This window comes from Trichechus manatus, unplaced genomic scaffold (assembly GCF_000243295.1).
Source record: "Trichechus manatus latirostris isolate Lorelei unplaced genomic scaffold, TriManLat1.0 scaffold00078, whole genome shotgun sequence".
Taxonomy (NCBI): domain Eukaryota; kingdom Metazoa; phylum Chordata; class Mammalia; order Sirenia; family Trichechidae; genus Trichechus; species Trichechus manatus.
The window spans coordinates 1277290-1290676 of record NW_004444014.1 but is presented as its reverse complement, the minus strand read 5'-3'; the positions used below and the strand labels follow the sequence as shown (position 1 = coordinate 1290676).

The following is a 13387-nucleotide window of genomic DNA, read 5'->3' as shown; positions in this document are numbered from 1 at the left end:
TGGATGGATTGTTCTATATATGTCTATGAGGTCCAGTTGGCTGATTGTGCCCTTTAGGTCTTCTGTATCTTTGCTGAGTTTCTTCTTAGTTGTTCTGTCCATTACTGAGAGTGGTGTGTTGAAGTCTCCTACTATTATTGTGGAACTGTCAAGAAATTTCTATTTTTTCATCTGGAGACAATGAAAAAAATACTTCCCATACCTACCAAATAGGATTGAGAAGGGACACTTTCTTTTACCTCTGAATTTTTGTGATGTTGAGATTTTTGTGATAACCACAGAATATTTTGTGATGCTGGATATTTTGTGATAGTGGACACTAGGAATGTTGCCTTCACTTGTAACTGTTCTGGGAAATATCTTCTGCTCCATTCAGATCTGCTCATCAAAATCTTGGTATAGCCCAAAACCTTAATATGGGTGGTGCATATGAACATCTGGGTTAAAAGAGTCGTCTTCTGAAACATGACTTGCAAATGCTTGGTCAGCAATCCCTTTCCCTGATGTTCTACTTCCTTTTTGAGATGAGACAACCCTTCCCATAGGAATCAGGTGTAGGAATAGTAAGAGCCAGGAAAAAAATATGGTTGGTTAAAAAAATTGCAGGGAAATTTTGTAAAATTTGTAGTGACGAAAATGAAGGAAGGAAATAAAGATAACATTTTTTTTCCATACTCAGGAGCTGCCCCAATTTATCTGTAATTGAATTACTGAACAGAAATATATTTGAAACAAAAAGAATAAGCAAGCCATATAACATGGCATTGAATCACTGGTAAGATTCATTTGAAAAGAAACATTTTATTAGTTTAAATATGCATATGACTTAGAAGATATTTGGTGCTAAATCTAATCCACAGTTTGATATTAAGCCACACATCACAGGAAGTTAAGTATACCAACCTTCTTCAACCTTGCCTAATGCAACAGAGTATCTACAGTACTTTGGGAGGTTGCAGGCAGCAGTCTGGTATAACATAAGGAGACTGAAACAGCCAATTGTAGGCTGGACACTTTGGTCAGCTTCCAGCCTACTTCCTACCCTAGATTAAGTCATTTAATCCCTGCGTGCTTTTTAATATGAAAGTAGGCAAAATAATCTGTCTCACCCATTTTACCGAGTTCCTGTAAGAATGAAACAAGAATATGAAAACATGTAAAAACTATACATTGCTGTATAAATGTAAGGAAGCTCTCCCAGTGTTAACTACAGAGTGATGGAGTTGAGAGAACTTCAGGTAAAGCAAGAAATGAATGGAAGAATGGCTGAACGACAGTGAAGGTACCAGCAGAACAATGCAGTTAGCACTTTTTAAATTCTCCTGCAGCATTTAGCGCCCTGGTAGTGAGAAATAATAGCGAAGGCAGGATTGCTGCAGCTCATAAAAAAAAAAAAAAACCCATACCCATTGCCATCAAGTTGATTCCAACTCAGTGACCCTATAGGACACAGTAGGACTGCCCCATAGAGTTTCCAAGGAATACCTGGTGGATTGGAACTGCTGACCTTTGGGTTAGGAGCCATTGCCCTTAACCACCACCCCACTAGGGTTCCCCCGGTTTAAATTATCCTGCAGCATTTAGCTCTCTGGTAGTGGGAAATAACAGCAAAGGTGGGATTGCCGCAGCTCGTATTGACAATATAAAATTTTAAGTTAATGTAATCAATGTGGACAAATGACAAACATCTGATAACAAAAAAAAAATAAAAGCTTCAGATAAATTTTTTTTAAGAAACCAGAAATAAAATGAAAGAAAAAAGAAAAGAGCCTGGTTCTAGGTGGCTCTCCCCGTTCTGAAGATTAATAGCATGGAGGACAGAGAGGACTGGAAAGCTGCAAGGGAGAAAGGCTTCCAGTGCCGGAGCCTTGGACCAACCCTGTCCTGGAGCTAAGTGGCCTGTAGTCAGAGTAAAAACCACAACTCCCAGAAACGCCGGGTCCCAGGCAGGGGCGTGGCCAACGGCGTGTGGGCGGGACCTAGGGCGGCCCCGTCTTGAGAACCAGTGGGGCGAGGCCTGAGCGAGAAGCATCTCGGGAGGTGGTGGGAGCGGCGGCTATGGAAGCGCAGCAAGAGAAGGAAGCGCGGGTATTTACAGTCTCCTGGAAACAACGTCTTTGACACACTTTCGGCAGACTGCGGATTTCGCAAGTCCGGCCCGCCTCCTGGGCACCACGTCTACATTTTCTCTGCCCTTGCTTTGACAAGTCCATCTTCAGTGTCGCCTGCAGCTTCTCCGACCCCGCTCTGTCCCTTAGACCGCCAGGAAAGGGCTGTCCCTTTTTTTCCGGGCTTTCCCTTGCTTTTACTCGGGCTGGGAGAGGCGTTTAGTGAACTCTTTAGTACGAATCCCCTCCCAACAGACTAGAATGGGACTGCTGAAACCAAACCTACCTGCCAACCAATCCTCGCCCTTCACTGCTGCTTCCTCCGAGAATTTTCACACCGGAGCTGCTTGCGTGCCCCGCATTCCGACTGGGCGCTTAACGGGCACTGAGCGGGTTATGAGGCTTTGGCGACAGCATTTTCAGACTGCACGTATAATAATGCTTTCACATCTGTATATTGAGTTTTACGGTTTTTCGAGTGAAAACTTATTAACCTGAACTACGTTTTCTAACTTTGGGAGAGAATGGATTGTTCTCTGGTAATACTGACTCTTCTCCCGTTGGCGTTCTACTTACTTTTAGTTTTTTAGTTTATTTCCTGACACCTGCCATCTCCCTGAGACAAATTAGGATGTGAAGCGGACGCCAGGATATTCGTAGAAAACATCTAGTTTGCTTTTGGTCACTTCTTTGTCACATTTGTTGTGGGCCATTGCACTGAACAAAACTTGTAATGTCTATCTTCCTTTTAATGGTTAGGTTGCTGCCTGGTTGAAAAAAATATTTGGAGATCATCGCATTCCACAATATGAGGTGAATCCACGGACCACAGAGATTCTGTATCACCTTTCAGAACGCAACAAGGCCCGGGACAGGGATGTCTCCCTGGTAATAGAGGACTTGAAACAGAAAGCAAGTGAATATGAATCAGAAGGTGAGATTAATTCCAGAGTTTGAAAACATAATAACTAGAGGTGACCACGTTTTGTAAACTTAAAGAATAGACGATTAATTTAGTGTACACTGCTTGGTAGCTTTGCTGCTTTATTTTACCCAGATTTGTCTTCCACTCTGTTGCCATAGTAACTTTCTAAATCCTAAATCTCAATACAGTTTACACTTGCTTAAATATTTTATTCGTACTCTGACAGCAAAACAGTAAGCCCTAAAAGATAGAGTTGTCACATTTAGGGGGTGCTACTGGCATCTAGTGGATAGAGGATGTGGCGAAACATCCTACAATGCACAGAACAGCACCCCAAACAGAATTTTCCAGCCCAAAAAGTCAGTAGTGCCAAGTTGAGAAACTCTGGTGTGGAAGAAGAAACATTGTTTTTAAGCTTAGGAAATCACCACCAAAACTAGTTGGCATGTTTGAAGCCATGTATGAATTCTCTGAAATGAATGATCAGATTAGAGTAAAAATAAATGAACAGAATGTGTGATTCCCCTCAAACCCACTGCCATCAGTCAATTCTAACTCATGGAGACCCCATAGGGTTTCCAAGGCTGTAACTCTCTAAGGAGGCAAACTGCCACATCTTTCTCCCATGGAGCCGCTGGTGGTTTTGAAGCACTGACCTGTTGGTTAGCAGTCAGTTGCTTTAACTACTGCACCATCAGGGCTCCTTGTGTAAGTGATTGGGCTCCAGCAATTCTAAGTTTGTGCTAAAGCGTGTGTGGCCAAACTCGAAGGATAAAAGCCCTCTGTTTGGGGGATATACTGTGGCATTTACTGCCATGCAGTGGCTTCGAAAAGTCTGCCTCAGGGTCTATGAGAAGACCTCAACTTAATACCTGTTACAGTCTGTTTGTTAGACATATTTGAATGTCAATAGAAAAAATTATTATTCTATACTCAGGTTCACTTTAGTGTTAGAGAAGTATATTTGACCAATTTAGGAGCTAAAGACCATACTTGCACTATTTGGGGAATATAAGAGAATGATTAATAACTTTAAATCCCCTACTCCCCAAAAAAGTCCTCTGGTACAGCACATATACATATACAACATATATATACATATTTTCTCATATACATATATTTTTGAAGGTTGACTGTGTTGAATCTTAAATTTAAAAAGCCACACAATACTGGCATTGTTGGTCATTGTGATATATTTGAATGACTTATAATCAGTATGTCTTTTCATTTTTCTGAAGTCAGTGAAGTTCTCAAGGACAAATTCTTCAAAGGCTATAATGGAAAATAGTAAAATACTTTATGATCTGTCTTCAGGATGAAACCAGGCAATATTTTACAGAAGGGAAGCCCAAAACTCACATTTAGAAGATGTTTTTTCAGTCTTGGTCACTCTTTGCCAAGAAGTTTTTTTTTTCTTTTTTTTTTTTTCACTCATGTTCAATTCAGTCTCCTGCAATAGCTTCCTGAAATCAGGAGTTAGTAAAATATAGTTTCTGGGGGATAGGGTTGATGGCTAAGGGGAGTGGGGTTTCTTTTGGGGGTAGTGAACTGTCCTAAATGGGTTATGGTGATGGTTGCATAACTCTGAGTATACTTAAAGTCACTGAATTGTACACTTTAATTGTTTGAATTGTGTGGTATTTGAATTACATCTGAATAAAGCTGTTTTTTTAAAAAAGCATGATCTTAGTCACTATGAAACTCTTACATATTTTCAGCTAAGCATCTTCAAGACCTTCTCATGGAGAGTGTGAATTTTTCCCCCGCCAGTCTCTCTAGCACAGGTTCCAGGTATCTGAATGCTTTGGTTGACATTGCAGTGGTGCTTGAAACAAAGGATACCTCACTAACTAGGTAATTCTTGCGACGGTTTTCATTTCTGCCATCACATATGCTAAAGACTTTTTAGTTCTCTGGGTAGTTCTATCTAAAAATTAATAATAAATGCAAAAATACTGAATTTAGTTAACTTCTTATCTTTGCTAGTGAGTATAGTTTCAGGTAAATTTGGGCATTGGTTAATTTTCACTGTTGTCTTCTTCCAGCATTAGGTTTCTAGGGTTGGTTCTCAGGTATATGTGGGGAGGGATTAGGTATCACACTGTTCCCCATAAACAATAAGAAAATCAGAAGAATAAATGATCCGGCTGAGAGTAGTAAATTTTGGTCATGTCCCTAACCTGTTGAGTAGAGTAGGTTAGGGTTGCTCATTTCTTGTATCAGACATTTCAACTATGTAATGAAATGGGTGGGTGGGGGGAGATAAACCAATAAGCAAGGTATGCAAGGGCTTACAGTAGGGAAGGTACACACATGGGCTTAATTGTGTTTACTTACTAATCTGCAGTGTGCAATTTCACTTGGCCATGTGAAAAACAGGTGAAATTGTGCACTACAGATCAGTAAGTAAGCACAAGTAAGCCCGTGCGTACCTTGCTTATTGGGTAATCCATCCCTATTAAATGACATGATTTGTCTAACCTAAAGGGAAGCTGAGGCTCAAAGTTAAATAACTTTTCCAAGCTAGTAAATGGCAGATTGGGGTTCAAACCCACTCTGACTCCACAGTCCATATGACTATTACTGGTGGCCGTATTTTAGCTAGGACTACCACTCCAACTTGTCATTATAATCAGAGAACTGCACAGCTGTTCTGCTTAATTGCCTGTATAAGGGCTTAGAGTTTATATGCTCAAAGAGAGGTGTTTTAACTGGAAGGACATGTAGGCTGTATGGCAGCAGAAATCTAACCTTGAATTAAGTTAGTTCAACAGATGCCAAATACCAGTTACATCCCAGGCATTATGCTATCTATAAGCATGAGGAGGCAGAGATGAATGGTAACCACCTTCAAGGATAGTCTCTGCTTAGAGTCAAATAAGGAATATGGACAAACTACGATACAGTGTGACAGCTGCAACAATGCAAGAAAGTACAAGCTGAAGCTTGGTAGCACAGAGAAAGGAGTAGTAAATTCTAGAATGGGAGGAAATTTTACCTGAGTTTTGATGGACAGGTAGAAATTCGCCAGCTGAGGAAGGGCATTCCAGGGAGTGGGAAGGACATGTAAAAAGTGCATAGAGTTATAAAACAGAGTGGTTGTGTAAGAATCCATACAGAGGTAAAAATATTTTTAGAAATGAGAGATAATTGTAGTTATTTTCCTTCATATCCATTTATGTGACCAGATTCTCCTTTTAGTTTTATCCCTGCAGTGAATGATTTGACCTCTGATCTTTTTCGTATCAAGTACAAAAATGAAGAAATAGAGCTTGAATTGGCAAAACTTGGAAAAAACCTAACTACAACTTTAATATTAGAAAAACGTCTACAAGAGTAAGTGCTTGAGTTGGAAGTTGTTTCCTAGGGCTTCCATACCAAATTACCACAAACTGGGTGGCTTAAAACAACAGAAATGTATTCTCTCACAGTTCTGGAGATCAGAAGCCCCAAATCAAGGAGTTGGCATGGCCTCATTTCCCTCCAAGGCTCTAAGGGAGAATCTTTACTCAACTCTTCCAGCTTCAGGTCGGCTCCTGGCATTTCTTGGCTTGTAGCAGCATAACTCCTATCTTGGCCTCTGTCTTCCCATGGCTTTCTTATGGGAAGACCTGTGTCTCTGTGTGTCCTTCTGTCATAAGGACACTATCATTGGATTTAGGGCCCAAGTCACTATGAGTCGGAATCGATTCAACAGCAACAAGTGTTTTTATGTCTAGTATGGAGCCCTGGTGCCGTAGTGGTTAAGCGCTCAGCTGCTAACCAAAAAGTCAGCAGTACAAAATCCACCAGCCGCTCTTTGCAAACCCTGTGGGACAGTTCTGTTCTGTCCTATAGAGTTGCTATGAGTCAGAATCAACTCGACAGCAACAGGTTTGGTTTTTTTATGTCCAGTGTGATCTGATCTCAGTACTTTAACTTAATTATATCTGCAAAGACCCTATTTCCAAATCAGTTCACATTGTGAGGTTGTGGGTAATGTGAATTTTTGGAGACACTGTTCAACCCATTACAGAAGTAGTATCGATTTTTTATTATAAAAGCAGCAACAGGACATTGTCAGATTTAGAGTGACCAATGGTATGATCTAAAACAATACATGAGGAAATGGAGCCCATAAAATGTTTTTTGTTGTAGAAAATGACTGGAATGGAGGTGGGAGGGTGAGTTTAGAGTTACTCTTTTTACACAATTTCTTATCTTTTTTTATTGTTACAATTACATAGATTTTATAATTTTTTAAATATATGTGAACACTTTTATTTATAAAACTTCTAAAGTACTATGCCACTTCAAGTCAAATACTATTTTGTTGCTCTCTCTTACTGTAGCTGTGGTATTGCTCTTTTGATGCTATGGACCTTCTTTATGTCTTTGTTGCCCCAGATATTAGGGGCCGTGGATCAGGAGTGTATATATATATATATGTATATGTATATGTAGAAGTAATTTGGTGGTATAGAAATTTATTCAGCAAATATTCATGTCATATTTAGTAGAGAGGCCGCTGCATTTCAAATTGTCTTTTGGATATATTAAATCATTCTTTTTGTTGTTGTTGTTGTTGAAAGTATACCCAGTAAAACATACATCAGTTCAACTATTTCTACATGTACAATCCAGTGACACTGATTACATTCTTCATGTTTTATAACCAGTCCCACCCTCCTTTTCTGAATTGTTCCTCCCCCATTAATATGAACTCACTGCCCCCTAAACTAAATCACTTTTTTAAGCAGATTTCCTTTCTCCAACTATATTTTGCATAGGTTAATCTTAAAATTATTTTGTATCCCTTGAGGTAAATCCCAGATGGCAATGTTCAGGGCTAATGACTTGGAAGAATGCATGGTAGCTAGACTGGGATGTAAAATTTATGGGAGATAATCCATCAAGTAGGTTATCTACTATTCACTAATCCAGAGTTGCACCCAAAAACTAGTAGAGTTTGTTTTCTTGTAGTAATTTCACCAAAAAGAAGAAAGTGTTTTTAACTTTACTTTTTGAAGGGATCTCAAGAAAGCAGAGCAGCATCTCTCTACAGAAAGGGCCAGAGTTGACCATCGTCTTCAAAACATGGACTTCCTAAAAGCAAAATCAGAGGAGTTCAGATTTGGAATCAAAGCTGCAGAGGTTTGTATGAAGGACTGAATACAGTGAGTTTTCTTTTATACTTTCTCCCTCACAACCAGGTAGTATTATTACTCCCTTTTTATAGATGAGACAACTAAGGCACAGAGAACATAGATAACCTGCCCATAGTTACATAGCTACTTAGCAGCAGATCCAGATCCAAACCCAGGTGTTTAGGCTCTGAAGCTCATGCTGTTAAGCACTGCAGCCATATGGAAGTGATTCATATATAACATAAAAGTGCTTGGATGTATGTACAGTTTTTCATCTCTGCCTCATAGATTCTCTTTACTGTTTTATATGTTGAAAACATTTCATGATGGTCACTTTGAAAATACTTTTTTTCACTGACCCCCCTTTTTTGTAATTGTAGGAGCAACTTTCAGCCAGAGGCATGGATGCTTCTCTGTCTCACCAGTCACTAGTGGCACTATCGGAGGTGAGCTTATTTTAACCTCATTCACCTTTCTTTAAAATATTAACCCATAATCTGCTTTTTCATTTGTTTCTTTTTTACAGAGCTCTTACTCATTATTGAACTGATTTTTTTTCTTTACTTTTGTATGTTATATGCTTTATATCTTTCTTGTTTAGCTGTGTATTTCTTCACATTTATTTGGTTTCCTTTACTTATTACTATAGGCTAGAAAGAAACTCTTTGCTGCAGTCAGTCATATGTTATTGATTTGTTTATTAAGTCCACCATCTAGGTGCTCATCTCTTTCTTTTCTTTCATTGTACAGTAAAAATGCAGACCCCAAAACTCCTGCAGTTTCCAAATGCAGTTCTGGGTTTTCAGATTGTATAAGGGCTTTATCTATTTTGGAAGAGTGAGAAATAGGAGTTTTTGTTTTAGTTTATAATTCTTAAAAATTTTTTTCTACTTTGATTCTTGGAATCTAAAGTTGACTGTTCATAAATTTGTATTTGAGACTCTGGTTGTTCCCTTATATTCCGATTCCTCTTAATCACATTCTTTTGTGTTCTTACATGGATTACTTAAATCCTAATCTTAGTTAATACTTAAATCCCACTCTTAATAAATGGGAGTTTAACTCTCCTATGTAAGCATCTTGTAAATATTGTTTCTATTGGAAGTGAGCTTGTCTCTCCATTTATCTTTGAGGCTCTTTTTTGGATACATTATTTTAAAATATCCTGATTTTAATGCAGTATTGTGTTTTATTTCAGAAACTGGCTGTATTTAGTTGCATTGTGAATGTCTCTGTTACTCTGTGACTCTTTCTTTGTTTTACCCCCAGAAACTGGCAGAACTAAAACAACAGACTAAACCTTTGAAGAAAAAATTGGAATCTTATTTAGATTTAATGCCGGTAATTATGCTTAGGAATTAAAAAAAAAAAAAGTCATCCCCTCTGGCTTCCCCCAAGGGTACTACATATTCATGAAAATAGTGGGTCCGTGTTTAGGGGATTTAAAGTCGGTTGTGAATTTCAGTATTGCATGTACATTGGATATACTCTCTGTAAGGTTTTTTGTCTTTTGAAAAGCATTGTGTTTTTCCCCTTAAGTCATATTGAGGCAATATAACCTTTCCTTGTTTTATTTTTCTTTAAAAGAATCCATCTCTTGCCCAAGTGAAAATTGAAGAAGCAAAGAGAGAATTGGTAAGTATTCCACTTTTTCCTAAATAAACTAAATACTGATATAGCTAACGCCCCCTTCATCCTTCTTCTTTCCTTCCTCCTCAGAGGTAAATCACAGTCCCAAAGTTGCTGTGTATCATTCCCATGCATGTTTTAGTACTTTTTTGGCATGTGTGTGTATATATATATAATTTTCCTAAAAAATACATGTTTTATGTCTTTAAAGTTTTGCATAAATTTTCCTGGATGGAAAAGGGAGGTTGAGAGGATAGAATATTCTAGGCCAAAGGAAGTAGCAAAGACATAAGAGCTGAAAAATGGAGGACTTTTCCAAGCTACAGCAAATGAGGAGGAGTAGTACCACAAGCTAGTCAAGAGTATGCAATGGAAGATAGCGTTGAAAAGGTCAACTGGTTTATAATGTAAAGGGGCTTACTTATTAACAATAGTTGAGCTTCGAGGCTGTCGGGAACCACTGAAAGTTTTTTTTTAAGCTGAAAAGAAATGTGATCAAAGCTATGCTTTTTAATCAGGCCAGTGCTTTAGGAAGATTATTCTGGAAGCAGTGTATAGGGTGGATCAGAGGAGAGAAGGGAAATTACAGAAACCAGTTGGCTTATTTAGGCTAGATGAGAATGAGGACAGTGGCAATGAGAATAGAAAAGAGGGGATGCAAGGGACGTTGTGGAAGTCTGTTGCTTGAGGAGTAAAGATCAGAAGAATCTATTCACATATCCGTACACCATCTCATCCCACTAAAGAGTTTCTCCCCCGTCAAATGTTTGTTACAATTAGTAGTCTGAAAACTTTTTTTTTTTTGTCGGGGGTGGGGAGCGTTTGGGAGGTGTAAAAGCAAGGAAATCTTGAAAAGCATGTTTGATATTCGTAGTGGTATTTGTCTAAATTTCAGTTTTAATGGTTTTTTTGTCTTTGGCTTCCCTTATTTTAAATAATATTTGAAGTTAGGACACCTATTTTATGTGCTTATTTATAGTATGTTTGCTGTTTCTTTCTTCCTTTAGGATACCATTGAAGCTGAACTTACACAGAAAGTGGAGATGATGGAACTGTGACCACAGCCAAATGAACGTCATTTTTCCTAGTAGGGTAAATTGGATAGGACTTCAAAGAATGTTTTTCCTCTCAGCATTCCTTAGTAATTTAATTTCTGTGTTCTTAGATAATAATGTCATTGTTGATAGAATACTGGTTTCTGCTTGTCTATTGCATTTTCATGCCCAAATACAAAATAGTGTTTATATTAAAAAGCATTTTCTCTCTCTTGCTCTTTTTTTTTTTAATAAAAAAGGCTATTCTCTTGATTGTCAGTTTTCTCTGTTGATGGTGGATAAGTGTCCTTCAACAGAACCATTAGGTGAACGTCATATCAGTTGTCATGCATTCGCTGAGTCGGTCAGGTAAAGTGAAAAGTAAGGGTCTGCAACTCCAGCTATGTTTCTCCCGCTCCCTTCCCTCTCCTGGGTTTTGCTGTTGTCCTTTCTGATTAGCTCACCTGTCTACCTTGTGCCTCCCCTGCTCCCAATCTCTGTCACACTCCCATTCTGAAAATCAAGATAAACTGTTTTCCTTCCCCAGGCTCCCTGTGTATGGTCACCCACTGAAGTGTGACTATAAAGTCAGGACGTGTTTACCCTTTCAGTGTAGTCACACTGACATACTGTACCAAAACCATACCTGTTGTCATCAAGTTGATTCTGGCATACTGTATCTGCACTTTTTAAAATCACATATGATAGGCAGTCTGTAAGTTTCCCATAGTTCTACTCCCCAGAATTAATAATTGTTATGAGTTTATTTTATAAATGGGGGTCTTTCTTATCCAAGTGTTCATTTTCTGAATTTCTGCAGTTATGAGGTTGTATGGAAAGTAAAAGACAGCATAACCCAAAAATATTTGCTAACAACTTTAGTACCCATCAACAGATGAATGGATAAACAAATTATGGTACATACCCTCAATGGAATACTATGCAACAATAAAGAACAATGGTGAATCCGCAAAACATCTTGCTATATGGATGAACCTGGAGGGCATTATGCTGAGTGAAATAAGTCAATCACTAAAGGACAAATATTGTATGAAACCACTGTTTTAAAAACTCAGGAAAGGGTTCACACACACAAAAAAAACATTCTTTCATGGTTATGAGAGTGGGGAGGGGAAATCACTAACTAGATAGACAAGTGTTAACTTTGGTGAAGAAAAAGTTAATATACAATATCGGGGAAGTCAGCACAACTTGACCAGGGTAAAGGCATAGAAGCTTCACAGACACATCCAAACAGCTTGAGGGACTGAGTTACTGGGGCTGAGGGCTAGGGATTATAGTCTCATGGGATATCCAGGTCAATTGGCATAACATAGATCATAAAGAAAATGTTCTACATCCTACTTTGGTGAGTAGCATCTGGGGTCTTAAAAGTTTGTGAGTGGATGTCTAAGATACATCTATTGTTCCCATCCCGTCCGGAGCAAAGGAGAATGAAGAAAACCAAAAACACAAGGAAAATACTACTCCAAAGGACTAATGGACCACATGAATCACAGCCTCCACCAGCCTGAGCCCAGAAGAACTAGATGGTGCCAGGATACCACCATAGACCATTCTGACAGGGATCACAATAGAGGATCCCGGAAAGAGTGGTAGAAAAATGTAGAACAAAATTCAAATTCACAAAAAAAGACCAGACTTACGGGTCTGACAGAGACTAGAGGAACCCCTGAGACTATGGCCCATAGACACCCTGCTAGCTCAGAACTGAAGCCACTCCCAAAGTCCACCTTTCAGCCAAAGATTAGACAGGCCTATAAAACAACACAAGTGAGGAACGTCCTTAGTTCAATCAAGTATATGAGACCAAATGGGCAATACCTGCCCAAGAACAAAGACGAGAAGGCAGGAAGGGACCAGAAAACTGGACAAATAGATACAAGGAACCCGAGGTGGAAAGGGAAAGGGAGAGTGCTGGCACGGGGACTGCAACCAATATCACAAAACAATTTGTGTATAAATTTTTGAATGAGAAACTAATTTGCACTGAACCTGACCTAAAGCAAAATAAAATTTAAAAAAAAAATTGCTAACCAAATAATTTAAATTGAATCCCCTTTCTTAGCCCTATATTATAGCAAAGGTTTACCAATTTAAAACTGTGGTTTTGACACAAATGAATTGAGCAGTTGGACAGAATACAATGTCAAGAAATAGACCCAAATGTCCACTTACCCAGAGTTGAGCCAAACTTCACAGGTTAAGGGTACAGTCCTCCCCAAGACTGCCCTTACTTCAGATACCAACTGCAAGCTTGGGGTCCCCAGGCCACCTTCACTTCTGACCAGCTGGCTACAAATTTGGAGGTTCCCACTACCCCCTCAGGTTCAATAATTTGCTCAAATGTCTCACAGAACTCAGAAAAGTACTATACTTAATGATGACAATTTTCAGTAAAACGATACAAATCAGAATCAGCCAAAGGGAGAGATATATAAGGAGATGTCTGGGAGGTTCCCAAACACAAAATCCATTCATTTGAGGTGTGACAATACACAGACTACTGTCATTCAGGGATGTTCACCCTCACCAAGGGCCTAA

The 13387-nt window shown here is 38.9% G+C and overlaps 1 protein-coding gene across 1 annotated transcript; it reads left to right on the top strand.

Moving 5' to 3' along the window:
• The first annotated feature begins 2045 nt into the window (after positions 1-2045).
• Positions 2046-11008, top strand: LOC101357642 (HAUS augmin-like complex subunit 1). Its single transcript, XM_004380887.2, has 9 exons — positions 2046-2088; positions 2868-3042; positions 4752-4887; positions 6235-6369; positions 8043-8166; positions 8540-8605; positions 9429-9500; positions 9747-9794; positions 10796-11008. The coding sequence occupies exons 1-9, from the start codon at positions 2059-2061 to the stop codon at positions 10844-10846; spliced, it is 837 nt and encodes a 278-aa protein (XP_004380944.1). The 5' UTR covers positions 2046-2058; the 3' UTR covers positions 10847-11008.
• Positions 11009-13387: the final 2379 nt, after the last annotated feature.